The sequence below is a fragment of the Microcebus murinus genome, chromosome 24 (genome assembly GCF_040939455.1).
Source record: "Microcebus murinus isolate Inina chromosome 24, M.murinus_Inina_mat1.0, whole genome shotgun sequence".
Lineage (NCBI taxonomy): Eukaryota > Metazoa > Chordata > Mammalia > Primates > Cheirogaleidae > Microcebus > Microcebus murinus.
The window spans coordinates 3398839-3413708 of record NC_134127.1 but is presented as its reverse complement, the minus strand read 5'-3'; the positions used below and the strand labels follow the sequence as shown (position 1 = coordinate 3413708).

General features: G+C 35.4%; 1 protein-coding gene across 4 annotated transcripts in view; it reads left to right on the top strand.

The window, feature by feature from the left end:
* The window catches only part of LOC105866637 (disintegrin and metalloproteinase domain-containing protein 32-like), a 141069-nt gene that overhangs the window by 112777 nt on the left and 13422 nt on the right, over positions 1 to 14870 (top strand). For all 4 annotated transcript variants that reach the window (XM_075997369.1, XM_075997368.1, XM_075997370.1 and 1 more), the window contains exons 17-19: positions 3972 to 4058; positions 9133 to 9235; positions 10367 to 10523. In XM_075997369.1, the coding sequence (XP_075853484.1) occupies positions 3972 to 4058; positions 9133 to 9235; positions 10367 to 10523 (347 nt within the window). The remainder of the gene's footprint in view (positions 1 to 3971; positions 4059 to 9132; positions 9236 to 10366; positions 10524 to 14870) is intronic.

Genomic DNA, 14870 nt, shown 5'->3' with positions numbered 1-14870 from the left:
CTCTACTCAGCCAAAAAATCTGTATGTGTGGCTGGGGTTTTCTGAGACCTGCAATCTGGAGCAGACCTCGCTCCTTTTACCCTCCCCTATTCTGTGATTTCCCCCGGGCCTTTGCCAGCTATCAGGACTGCAAGCCAGCAGATCTCCCCTGGCTGTGATGAGGGCCAGGAGGTTTTCTGCCAAGGATTGCAGCCTGAGCTAGGAACATTGCCCTCCCATGGGAGGAGGCTTTCCCCTCAACACAGTGATCTGTCCCTGAATGCACACACACCTCGGTAGGCTTATTCACAATGATCCCCTCTGTGCACCTGGGCAATGCAATGGATACCTGAGTGTATGGGATCTTGTCTGCAGGCCTGTCCCCTGGGTCCCAGAGAGCAATCCATGACTGTGCCACGGAGAGGAGTGTAAGTCTCAAGCCACCCATGGGGTGCCGAAGGTGGATCAATGTCTCTCTGCCTCGGAATTTGCCCTGATCTCTGGAGTCACCAGGCTCGCAGCACCTGGGAGGGCTGGCAGGTAGGGAGCTCATAGGGTGAGTGTCCCTTAGTGAACTGTAGTGCCCCAAAAGGAAATGTCCCATTCCCTTCAGATGCCTCTGCTGGTGACTGAATTGTCTTTCTCAGAAGCTGCAGGTATGGAAGGGGGAAGGGAGAATGAAGCAGTATGGCACCTGATAATCAGCTTGGGTCTGTGGGCCAGGAGTTGCCTCAGGGAGCTGGAAGCCTGGTGTCCTCCCTGCAGAGGGTCACCACCGCTCATTGGCAGCAGCCATCTGGGCTTGTGTTCGCAGGTTGCTTTAACCATTGATGAGGCCACCAGCGGCCTGAGTTAGAAGAGGGGAAATTTAACTGCTCTACCTACCCTTGACACTTTTCTACAAGTCTCTTGGTGGCCTTTTTTCTTCCAGTTCTCCTCTGCAGCTTCTTCCAGTGGAGTCTCCTATAGTTTCAGGCATCCTTCCTTCTGACCCTCATCCAATCTATGTTTGTCTGCATGTTTATTTATTTTTTCACTTTCTTCTAAAATCTATCTTTCTTGCAGAAACACTCTGGTTGGTGGTTTTTCTTCTCTGTCATCTAAGAGCATAACTTAGATGAGGCTATTTAGAATCAAATCTTTACTTCTTAGTGTTTCACATTTTGCAGATTACCTAGCCAATCTGAGATACATCAGCAATATATAAAGTGGAGTAAATAGCATTTACTCTATAGGGACTTTTGGTTGTGGAAATTTAAGGCTATGAATTTTCCCATTAGGAATGCTTTTGCTGAATCTCATAAATTTTGATAGCTTGTGTCCCCTTTGCCATTAAGTTTAAGGAATCCTTTGATTTCCTTCTTAATTTCATCATTGAGCCACTAATTGTTCAGCAGCAGGTTGTTTAATTTCCATGATCCTGTGTATAATTGAATTATATTCTTGCAATTTATTTCTAGTTTTATTTTACTGTGGTCTGGGAGGATACATGGTGTGATATGATTTTTTAGAGTTTGTTGAGGCATGCCTTTGGCCTAAGATATGAGCCATCTTGGAGAAAGTTCCATGTGCTGATGAAAAGAATGTGTATTCATTAATTTTCTTTAGTAGAATTTTCTATAAATGTCTGTTAAGTCCATTTGTTATAAGGTCCCATTTAAGTCCAGTGTTTGTTTATTTTGTGCTTGGAGAATTTGTTGAGCTCTGACAGTGGGTATTGAAGTCCCTAGCAATTATGATGCTAGTATTTATTTTATTGCTTAGTTGTTCTAGAATTTGTTTTATGTATCTGGGAGTTTCTGTGTTAGGTGCATATATATTTCAGATTGTTATGTCTTCTTGTTGAATTGCTCCCTTTACCATTATATAATGACTAATGACTGTCTTTTTCTTTACCCTTGTTGATTTAAAGTCAGTTTTGTCTGATGTGAGAATAGCCTTTGGTTTTCAATTGTGTGGAATACTTTTTCCATCCTTTCAGATCGAGCCTGTTTGCATCCTTGTGGTTTAGATGTGTTTCTGGAGACAGAAAATATTTGGGTTGTATATTTTAATCCATTCAGCCAGCCTGTGTCTTTTGAGTGGCTCATTTAAACCATTAAATTAAGGAATATAATTGATATGTGGGATATTGTCTGTTCATTATTTTGGGTAGTACCATATTGCTTAGTTTTCCCTTTTGTGCTATTGTTTTATAGGAGTTGTGAGCTTTTGCTTTTTTGAGTGATATTACACTGGTGGGCATCTATTATGCTGATTCATTATAATACAGTTTTTCTGCAGTTCAGATGTGGTCTTGACAAATTCCCTCAGTGTTTGCTTTTCTAGAATTTAATTAATTTCTCCATCAATTGTGAAACTTAGTTTTGAAATATACAAAATTCTAGGCTGGCAGTTGTTCTATTAAGAAGATTGGATATAGGACTCCATATCCTTCTGGCTTGTAAAGTTTCTGCTGAGAAGCCTGCTGTTAGCCTGATGGGCTTTCTTTTGTAGGTCAGTTGTTGCTTTCATGTAATTGACTGTAGTATTTTCCCCTTCATTTTGACTTTGGACAGGTTGATTTCTATTTCTATTATAGATGTCCTATTTGCTATGAATCCTTCCCAGTGTTTGATGACTATCCTGTATTTGGATGTCTGGATCTCCAATGATACCAGGGAAGTTTTTCTCAATAATTCCCTCAAAGCGATTCTGCATGGTTTTAGTCTTTTCTTCTTCTTCCTCAGGGATACCTACAATTGTTATGTTAGTTCACTTCACATAGGTCCATATCTTTATAGGTGATTGCTTTGCCCTTTTTATTCTCTTCTCTGCATCTTTAAATGACTGGGTTAGCTTTAGAGCCTTGTTTTCAAGCTCTGAGATTCTTTTTTCTCCTTGGTTTAATCTTTTGCTGTAGCTATCTGCTGTATTTTGAAATTCCCTAAATGACTATTTAATTTGTTCAAGTTTTATTATATCCTTCCTTATGCTATCCAGTTCTTTAGCCAGCAGTATTTATTGAATAGGGCTATACCCAGTCCATATTGTTGTCTGCTTTGTTGAAGATCAGTTCATTGTTGGGAGATGGTTTTATACCTGGGTTCTCTGTTTTGTTTCATTGGTCTATGTCTCTATTTTTGTAGCAATGCCATACTGTTTTTGGTTCCTCTATAGACTTAAAGTATTATACCTTAAAGTTAAAAAATTATATCTGGATTTTTGATACATTCCATGATAGAATGCTAGACAACTCTAGCATATTTTAATGAAAATTTTCATTACCTTTATTAAATACCTATGGAACTCTGATAATGGCTCCTATTTTATGAAAACTGTTTTGATATGTGCAATTAATATATGGTATGATTTTAACTATGTGCTCAGGAATAGTTTTGTTATATTTCATGTTATGGTAATGAAAAATGGTTCTTTGTTTATACGGTTTTTTTATGAATAGCAAAGTTTATTTCATTGATATTCCCTACTCCCCTGCCTGAATCATTTAAAAAATTATTGATTTTTAAAAATAGACTTTATGTTTTAGTGCAGTTTTAGGTTCACAGAAAAATTGAGTGGAAGATACAGTGTTCCTATTTGCACCTCATCCCCTATTGCCTCCCCACATACAACCTCTCCCACTATGCAGAACCCTCACTGATATGGTACTTTTGTTATAATTGATGAGCTTACATTGGCACATCATTATCACCCAAAGGTCATAGTTCACATTAGGGTTACCTGAAAAATTTCCAAATTATTGTAAATTAAATAACAAATTTCTAAATAACACATGGGTCAAGGAAAAATTTTCAAGAGAAATTTTTAAATATGTGAATTACATGAAAATGAAAATACACCTTATCAAATTTCTGGAATGCAGCAAAAGCAGTACTTAGAGTGAAATTTATAACATTGAATTGTTATGATTTTATGTTATAGAATTACTAATTGTAATGTAATTGCTGGAGCTACTTGTTTAGAAACATTTTTCTCTGTGTTTTTCTTAGGTTTGTAGTTCGAAGCGTGTATGTGAGAATACAGAGTTGCTTACTAATCCTGCAGATGAATGTACAGAAAAATGCAATGGACGTGGAGTAAGTAAGCACATGTTTCCCTGAATCATATTTATGTTGGACACGTTTTAGCATCACTCCTTAATTTATCAATATTTATTTGATTGTTGGTATATGCCAGATCTTGTTGCATTTATTTTCAATTTAGAGCTGAATTAAGTTTTTAAATTCAGCAGCCATAATTAGTTTTAGAGAACACTTTGAGTAGAATTAAATTACTGATGACCTAAAAAATTTATTGTTATAGTTGGATACTTTACAGAATGTGTTTACATTTTCCAGTAAATACATTGACCTGTTCACAAAGGGCAGATAATTAAGCCACAACTTCTGTATCTGTGGATACATGAAGTCATGGAAAACAACTGGTTTTCTCTCTCTTTTAAAAAGTAGACTTTATTTTTTAGAGAAGCTTTAGGTTCACAGAAGTTTTAGTGTAAAATGCAGAGATTTTCCGTATAACCATTCATCCCATATCCACACAAGCTTCCTCAATTTTAACATCATACACCACAGTGGTACATTTGTTACAATTGATGATCCATGTGGACACATCATAATCACCCAAAGTCCATAGTTTACATCATGGTTTACTCTTACATTTTATGGGGTCCTTACAAATTAAAATGATGTATATTTATCATTATACTACCACATAGAGTATTTTCACTACCCTAAAAATCTTCTGTGCTCCATCAATTCATTCTTCCCTCTCCCCTAACTCCTAGCATCCACTGATGGTTTTTGCTCACTACATAGTTTTTCCTTTTGTAGAATGTCATTTTATTGGAATCATATAGTATGTAGGATTTTCAGATTGGCTTGTTTGGGTTACTGATATGCAATTAAGCTTCTTCCATCACCTACCACAGTGATATATTTGTTACAATGGATAAACCTACATGGATACATCATTAATTCCCAAAGTCCATAGTTAACCTTAGGGTTCACTCTTGGTGTTGTACATTCCATGGGTTTTAGAAAATATAAAATGACATGTATTTATCATTATAATATGATACAGAGTATTTTAACTGCTCTAGAAATTCTCTGCATTCTGCCTTTTTATCCTGTTCTTTTCACCCCAATCCCTGACAACCAGTAATAATTTTACTATTTCCATAGTGTTTCCTTTTCCAGATTGTCATATTATTGGAATTGTACAGTATATAGCCTTTTCAGATTGCTTTCTTTCACTCATTCATATACATTTAAAGTTTCCCCATGTCTTTTCATTGCTTGATAACTCATTTATATTTGGTCTTAAATAATATTCCATTGTCTGGATGTACAGTTTTTTAATCCATTCACCTACTGAAGAATCTTGGTTGCTTCCACATTTGGTACTATGAATAAAGCTGCTATAAACATCCTTATGCAGGTTTCTGTGTGGACATAAATTTTCAACTCTTATGGGTAAATACCAAGGGTTGCCATTGCTGGATCACATGCTAAGAGTATGCTTAGTTTTGTAAGAAACTGCCAAAATATCTTCCAAAGTGGCAGTACTATTTTGCATTCCCATGAGCAATGAATGAGGGTCCCTTTTGCTCCAAATCCAAGCGAACATCTAATGTCAGTGTTTTGGGTTTTGGCCATTCTAATAGGTATGTTGTGGTATCTCATTATTGTTTTAATTTGCAATTTCATGATGAAATATAATGTGGAGCATCTGTTCATATACGTGTTTACCATCTCTATATATTTTTTGATGAGGGTGTATTTTGCCCATTTTTAAATGAGTCTGTTTATTTTCTTATTGTTGAGCTTTCAGTGTTATTTGTATATTTTGGATAACAGTCCTGTATCTGATGTGTCTGTTGCAAATATTTTCTCCAAGTCTGTGACTTATCTTTTCATTCTCTTGACAGTGTTTTTCACACAGGAGAAAATTTTAATTTAATGAGATCAGCTTCTTAATTCTTTCTTTCATGGACTGTGCCTCTGGTATTGTATTTAAAAAGTCTATGCCATACCTGAAGTCATCTAGGTTATTTCCTAAGTTATCTTCTAGGAGTTTTCATCTAGTTTTACAATTTATACTTATGTCTAGGATCCATTTTGGGTTAATATTTTGAAGGTTGTAGGGTATGTGTCTAGATTATTTTTTTCTATGTGAATGTCCAGTTATTCCAGCACCACTTGTTGAAAAGGCTTTCTGTTCTCTACCATATTGCTTTTTTGCCTTCCTCTAAGACCAGATGACTGGATTTACATATATTTATTTGTGGACCCTCTATCCTGTTTCATTTACCTTTTAGATTATTCTTTCTTCCATAATATACTAACTTGAATGCATAGATTTATAGTATGTTGAGGCGAACTCTTCTGACTTTGTTCTTTTCCTTTCAATATTGAGTTGGCTACTTTGAGTCTTTTGTGTCTTCAAATAAACTTTACATTCAATTTGTTGATTTATGCAAAATAACCTGCAGGGATTATGGGTGGAATTGCATTCAATCTATAGATGAAGTTAGGAAGAATTGATATCTGACAATAATAAGTCTTCCTATCCATTAACATGTAATATCTCCTCATGTATTTAGTTCTTTTTCTAAATAATTCTTTCATCAGTGTTTTGTAGTTTTTCTCATGTTGATCATATACATATTTTGTTAGATTTATAGCTAATACTTCATTTGGGGGGTGATAATATAAAGGATAGTATGTTTTAAATTTAAAATTTCATTTGTTCATTGTTGATCCAGTAAGGAAATGATTGGCTTTTGTACATTTAACATTGTATCTTGCAAACTTGCCATAATCACGTAGTTCCAAGTTTCTTTTCCTTCAGTTCTTTTTAGATTTTCTACATAGATGATTATGCATGCAAACAATGACAGTTTTACTCTTTCCTCCCATTTATTATATCTTTATTTCCTTTTCTGGTCTTACTGTATTAGCTAGAACTTCCAGTTTGATGCTGCAGTAGGAGTGGTGAGAGGGAATATCCTTGTATTGTTTCTCATCTCAGTGGGAAAGTATCTAATTTCTCACGATTAAATATTATGTTAGCTATAGGTTTTTTGTTAGATATTCTTTATCTCCTTGAAAAAGTTTTCCTGTATTCCTAGTTTGCTGATAGTTTTATTTAAGTCATGAATGCAACTTGGATTTTATTTCTTGAATACTTTTTCTGTATCTATTGATATTATAAATGTGATTTTTTTTTCTTTAATCTGCTGGTGTGTGATGAATTACATCAACTGATTTTATAATGGTGAACCATTCTTGCATACCTGGGATAAATCTCATTTAGTTGTGGTGTTTAATTCCTTTTATATGTTGTTGAATTCTATTTGCTAATATTTTGGGGGGAGTTGCATCTATGTTCATGAGAGATATAGTCTGAAGTATCCATTTCTTTTAATATCTTTCTCTGATTTTGGTATTATAGAAAGTTGGTATAATTTCTTCCTTAAATACTTGGTAGAATTCAGTACTAAAACCATCTGAACAAACTATTATCTTTTAGATCAATTAGGAATTAAAAACAGTTTTTAGTTTAAGTTAATTCTTTCTCTAAGGTTTTGCTTTTCTTTCTTTATATAAATCAGATTTTTCTGACCTGTATAGTTTTCCTTTTCTCTGAAAAACTCCTTTAGCATATATTTGAAAGGCAGGTCTATTGGTTGATAAATGCTCTAATTTTTTTTTTTTCCTGAGGAAGTCTTTGTTTTTTTCTCATTATTGAAAGATAACTCTAGATTGGTGATTTTTTTTGTCAACCCAGAAAAAAATATCATATCAGCAATTCCTGCTATCATGCCATATCTATGTATCTGATGCTCTCTTGAAATACAAAATCTTTTGCTTGAGAATCAAACTGTAAATTAAAAATAAAATCCTAAGCTCCCACAAATGACTGAACAGACCCGCTCTTGTCTAAGGGGACCCCAGAGAAATCTTAAAACTGAGAACCTTGCCATGACAGGACAAGAGGTGAGGAACACCTTATTGTACCCCCTCCATTTTACAGTATAGAAACAACAACTGACCAGCATAAATGTTAAAATAGAGATCATAAAATTGACAGAGCAGACTCTTTGTGGCAGTAAGATACCAAATTATAAACAAGATCTAAGGCCATGCCAGGTAATGGTTAAGTCACATCTGTAGACCATCAATTTTGCTAAACAGGTCACTTTGACCCAGTATATTGTGGCTTGCTCCCATAATCTGGCTCTGACATAGTATCACATGATGATTACCAGATTTCCTAATGTTAACTGAAACATTCTTTTCTGCTAACTTCAATTTTTTAGACAAATCCTTACTTCTTTCACCAATTGTAAATTGAACAATCTCTGCATCCACCTATGACCTGCTTCAAGATATCCCATCTTTTTAGGCCAAATCAGTGTGTAACCTCCAGGTATTGATTTATGCCTTTGCATGTAACTTCTGCTTCCCTGAAATGTATAAAGCAGGGTTACATTCTAACAGCCTTACGGTCACTTACTAAAATCTTTTGGGTCTGTGTTTCCATCAGGGCATGGCCACTCACATTGGCGGAGATAAACCTCTTTGAAATGTTTTACTGTTTGGGTTTTCCATGGACAAAACAAAAGCAAACGAAACAAAACCCATCCTGGTAAAGGCATTATTAAGCTGGTAAATGTTTAGCAGCTTGCCTGGGGAGGGTAAAAGCCTCGTTAGTAGGGCACATACTTCAAGTTACCAACATGAAGTCACTGAAGGGGGAGGTGGAAAGAGATGAACACGATCAGCTCTGGGAGCTGGTACTAGATGGCTCCAGAACACTGGTGTAAGGGTCACATTTTCATTAGAATTTAAGTATGCATTTTTGAAATTGTACATTATATTTGCAGGTAAACATTTGAAGGTGTTAAATTTTCTTGATGCAAATATCATGAGCCTTACTTTATAGCTCTTTTTGTTCTTGCTGTTTTGAGGGTATATTTTAATCTAAGAAACCAAGCATTTTATACTTGGGGTTATCTCTCTCAAATAAACAAAATTATACCAGAATACTATACAAAAGTAAGCTTGATGATCCATCTCATAATTTTACTTTCTTTGAGAAGGTATTTTAAAGTAATCGTTTTTTTTCTTTTTTTTTAAATGACCCTAGGTGTGCAACTCCTTGGGGGAATGCAATTGTACTGGTGGCTACTTGCCTCCAACTTGTGAGTCACTTCGTGGGGCAACTCGTTCTATGCCTCCTGTGGGAAAGGGTAAGTATCTATCTGTTTAGAAATTCATTTAATAAAATTCTCTAATTGTTTATCGTAACTTAAAAAGTTAGATTTTCCCACTTCAAAGGAGACCAATATTTGTAATGAAAAGGTAATCAGACTTCTCTCAAAAATGGAAACCAAATATGCCTTCTTAACTTTGCTCTTTTCTAACGTTAAAATATCATGATTTAAATGGAATATTTAAACAAATTTCTCTTTACTAGTACCATTGACATTTTCTTTTAGAATAGTTTTCAACCTCTCCCCACTTTTATGATTGATCCTGTGATTTCATGTCTAAACAAACAACATTTACTCTCTGCCTAGTACTGTTACTCTGTTTCTGTTTTGGAAGGAAAGAAAGAGACGACAAGCTTTTACTCTGAAAGAGTTTATAGGTTAAATGAGAAAAATCTATAAATTGCTACTTAAGCCATGACAGAAGGGATGCTGGCACAATTTTCTGTTTCTTTACCATGGCTTTAGTTTCTGTCATTCATTCATTTTATTAGTAAATATTTATTTCACTCTTAATATATGCCAGGTGGTGATCTAGCCACTGGGATGAGGAGTGAGAAAAGAAAATGTTCTCATGGAGATTAGAAAATACGTTTTAAGTCTATATACCCAGTGCTAACAAGTGGCAGAAGCAGGATTAGGAATCCAGTCTCCTGATTTTTATGCTTGTGTCCTTTATTAGCACTGTAATGATAAACATAGATCTCTAATGTCAAATACAAGAGTCTACTAAAGAAAAATAAGATATTCACAAATACACTGAAATCCTTTGATAATGCACTTTGTGACAATACAAATTTGGACAACCTTGCAATTACACAATCCCACATTATGTATCATTGAACTCTTTTGTCCCCACTTATAGTGTTCTAGTGATATTTTTCTATTTACTGTAAAATGCAGAATACTTTTGAACTTTCTAAAACTTTTTTTTCCAAGCTTTTAGAATGAAAGCTTGTAGAGATAGTCCAAGGATTATGATTCCATAATTCTTTTTCCATGTTCCTTGAATAATAATAAAGATATGGAAAATTTTAATGATTTTGTTGCAACTTGAAAGTAAAAGTAGAGTTTAATTTTTTGATTTTTTAAATGTATTTTTATTTTTAGGTTTAATAACAGAAAAACATTCTGGGAAGAGTAAAAAGAGATGGCTTCTAGGTTTCTACATTTTTCTTCCTATAATCATTGTACCAACCATTGTAGCTCTGGCATGGAATCGTTTGAAAAAGAGGTTCACCAAGGAAGAGGAATCTCTAAGTAGCAGGTAAATTGAATTTGTGTTCTGAAGTTAAACTTAGTACCATTTGAATCTAGTCACATGTAAGCTATATCATGACCAGCCATAATACTTTACATTTTGCAGGAGTTTGAGTATTACATCAACATGTCAGTTAATTTTGTGAGATAGTTGTGAATATTCCCATTTTAAATATACAAAGATTTGGAAGTGTAGTTTCAAGAATCTTTCAAAGTCATTATACTGTTAATGGAGAGAGGAAGGACTCAAGTATATCCATGTCTGTTGCTTTCAAATACCCTGGAGATTATCAAAGGGTGATCTCTGTCACCCACAAAAGAAGTACTAGAGGTATTTATTAAAAATGCAGATTTATGTGCCCTACCATAGATGAAATATTTCAATTCACATTGCTACCTCATATAAGTAACAAATTAAAAGATATTCTCTGGGTAAAATTTTCAAAAGGCAAATTTATAATATATCCTACAACATTTTTATTTTTAAAGAAATAATTCAAATACTAAGAGAGAAGGCAACAGAAATCTACATGCCTGCTAGTGGAAATACACAAATGTTACTAGTTTTCTTGTTCATTTTATGAAATAAACCATTGCTTTTTCAGCTGCAGTTCCTTCTAGCATGATACTTCTTCCTCCGTGCAGAGAATGTCTATAACAAAAGTTTGGTGTATCCTACGTATATGCTACATATAGCAAGCAGCATCCATGTGCCATATCTAGTATTGATTTTTTTTTTTTTTTTGCGGGGACACAACTGTGTTCTTAAATTTCTTTTTTTTTAAATTTCAGCATATTATGGGGTACAAATGTTTAGGTTACGTATATTGCCTTGTCCCCGCCTCCCCCGAGTCAGAGCTTCAAGTAAGTCCACTCCCCCAGATGATGCACATCGCACTAATTATGTTTCTATATACCCATCCCCCCCATCTGCCCAATACCCAATAAATGTTACTCCTCTATGTCCACTTAGATGTTGATCGGTTAATACCACTTTGCTGGTGAGTACATGTGGTGCTTATTTTTCCATTCTTGGCATATTTAACTTAGTGGATCAGGTTTCAGCTCTGTCCAGGATAATATAAGAGATGCTATATCACCATTGTTTCTTGTAGCCGAATAATACTCCTTGGTATACATATACCACATTTTATTAATCCACTCATGGATTGATGGGCACTTGGGTTGTTTCCACATCTTTGCAATTGTAAATTATGCTGCTATAAACATTCGAGTGCAGATGTCTTTTTTTTTTATCTTGTTTTATTTTAGCGTATTATGGGGGTACAAGTGTTAAGGTTATGTATATTGCCCATGGCCCCCCTCCCCCCTTGGGTCAGAGCCTAAGCATGACCATCCCCCAAACATTGCACATTTCACTCTTGTGTTTGTGTACACCCACCCCCTCCTTCCCCTTCCCACTTGCCCGACATCCAATAAATGTTATTCCTATATGTCCACTGAGGTATTGTTCCAGTGTGGGGCGGGTGGGAGGGGGGAGGAGGGAATGGTATATACAAACACAATGAGTGAGATGTGCAACGTTTGGGGGATGGTGACGCTTGAAGCTCTGACTAAACATTTGTACCTTTTGACCAATATCTCTCCATTTTCCCCATATCCAAGCCTGGTGACCACTTTTGTGTTCTCTTGTTTCTAGGAGTTTGATATTTTTGGATTCCAGATATAAATTAGATCATGGCATGTTTGTCTTTCTGTGTCTGCCTTATTTCACTTAGCATAATATTCTCCAGGTTCATCACTGTTGCCACAAATGCAGGATTTCCTTCTTTTTTTAAGACTGAATAATACTCTGTCATGATATATATGTATCCATCCATTAATGTGTTGATGGACATTCATGCTACTTCCATATCTTAGCTATTGTGAATAAGGCTTCAATAAACATCAGAATGCAGGTATGTCTTTGAGATTCTGATTTCAATTTCTTTGGATATATACCTTAAAGTGGGATTGCTAGATAGTTATGTTTTTAATTTTCTGAGGAACCTCCCTACTGTTTTCCGTAACATCTGTACCAATCTGTGCTTTCACTAACAGCATACAGATGTTCCATGTTCTCTACATTCTTGCCAACAGTAGTTCTCGGTTCTCTCTCTCTCTCTTTCCCTCTGTTCATAGCCATCCTAATAGGTTTGAGACAATGACTCATGAGAGGATAACTCATGTGCTTTTGATTTGCATTTCCATGATGATTAGTGATGTTGAGCACCTTTACACATACCTGTTGTCCATTTGTATATCTTCCTTGGAGAAATGTGTATTTAGGTTCTTTGCCCATTTTTTAATCAGGTTATTTAGTTTTTTGCTGTTAAGTTGCATGAGTTTCTTATATATCTCTTGATTATTACCTCTTATTGGATAAATGGTTTCTGAATATTTTCTCCCATTCTGTAGGTTGCCCTTTTGATTTATTGATTGTTTCCTTTGCTGTGCAGAAATGTTTTATTTGATATAGTTTACTTTCACTTTTGTTACCATGCTTTTGGTGTCATATCCAAACAAATCATTGCCAAGACCAATGTCAAGGGACTATTAATATGCATATTTCTAGGATTTTTATGGTTTTAAGCTTTATGTTTTAAGTCTTTATTTGAGCTTATTTTTGTGTATATTATAAGGGTCCAATTTTATTATATTTCGACAGTGGCCACCCAGTTTTTTCAACACCATTTATTTAAGAGACTGTGTTCCATTGCATATCTGGGCACCTTTATCTCATATTAGTGGACTGTACAACTGTGGATTTATTTCTATTCCGTGAGGACTTTTTAACCTGTTTCATTGGTTTATATATCTGTTTTTATGCCAGTACCATATGTTCCATAACATAATTTGAATTCAAGAAGGTGATGCCTCCAGCTTTGTTCTTTTTTCTTAATATTGCATTAGTGATTGAGAGTCTTTTGTGGTTCCATACTAATTTTGGTATTGCTTTTTCTATTTCTATGAAAAATGTCATTGGGGTTTTGATAGAGATTGCATTGAATATGTAGATACCTTTAGGTAGTATGGACATTTTTGCAATATTAATTTTTTCAATCTACAAGTACAGGATATAGTTCTATTTATTTGTGTCTTCTTCAATTTCTTTCATCAATTTTTTAATAGTTTCAGTGTTCTTATCCATTCTGTCTTTTTTCTCCTTATGGAATCCCTACATTTTAGGGTATCCATTCTGGCCTCCATGTTGGTGATGGTGGTGGTGGTTCTTTTCTTTCTCTATCTTCTCTTCCTTTCCTCCCTTTTTTTTCTTTTGAGACTGGAATAGGACTTTTTAAAACTGAGATATAACTTATGTACAGTGAATGTCATCATTTTTAGTGTGCAATTTTATGAGTTTAACAAATATGTACATATACCACTCACTAGCACAATAAAATACAGAATAGATTTATCATCCAAAAACTTTTCTATACAACACTACTTTGAGTTACCTGTTTCACTCAGAACTGTGAGATTTTTTAACTTAGGTAGTGGGACCTCAAGCTATTCCTGTCCCTGTGTGAGTGTAAGAGATTACCAGCTTTGTTGAGATTACCACCTGTCCTCTCTGGTGTTCTGCCCTGTGTACTCCAGCTGTCTTGGCCTCCCTGGACTGACAACTCTGTCACCTCCACAGCAGGGGACCTGCTGGGCTTTGCCCCCTTGTTGCTCTATGGCCTGTAAACTCTCTCCAGGCATAAGAAGATTCAGCCCTAGGGCTCACCTTATTTAACTCAGTTCACTACTCCATCTTGGCCAGAATTGGAAGTATGCCTTTATCACTTGTATTATATTTTCACATTTTATTATTATTATTATTATTATTCTTGAGACACAGTCTCGCTGTGTTGCCTAGGCTAAAGTGAGTGCCATGGCATCAGACTAGCTCACAGCAACCTCAAACTCCTGGGCTCAAGCGATCCTCCTGCCTCAGCCTCCCGAGTAGCTGGGACTACAGGCATGCGCCACCATGCCCGGCTAATTTTTTCTATATATATTAGTTGGCCAATTAATTTCTTTCTATTTATAGTAGAGACAGGGTCTCGCTCTTGCTCAGGCTGGTTTCGAACTCCTGACCTCGAGCAATCCGCGTGCCTTGGCCTCCCAGAGAGCTAGGATTACAGGCGTGAGCCACCGCGCCCGGCCTCACATATTATTTTTAATCTCTGCATAATGTAAGCATTCTGTTTTATTTTCCCAGATCTTTCTTCCATTTCTCCAATTCTTTCTTCATTTCTGTCCTTTTCTAGACTTATGGATTCTATTCCTGAAAAGATATTTATGGGGATTCTTAATATTCTTATGTTAAAGTGTCTTTAAACAAATCATTTGTAGTTCTTGGTGTGTG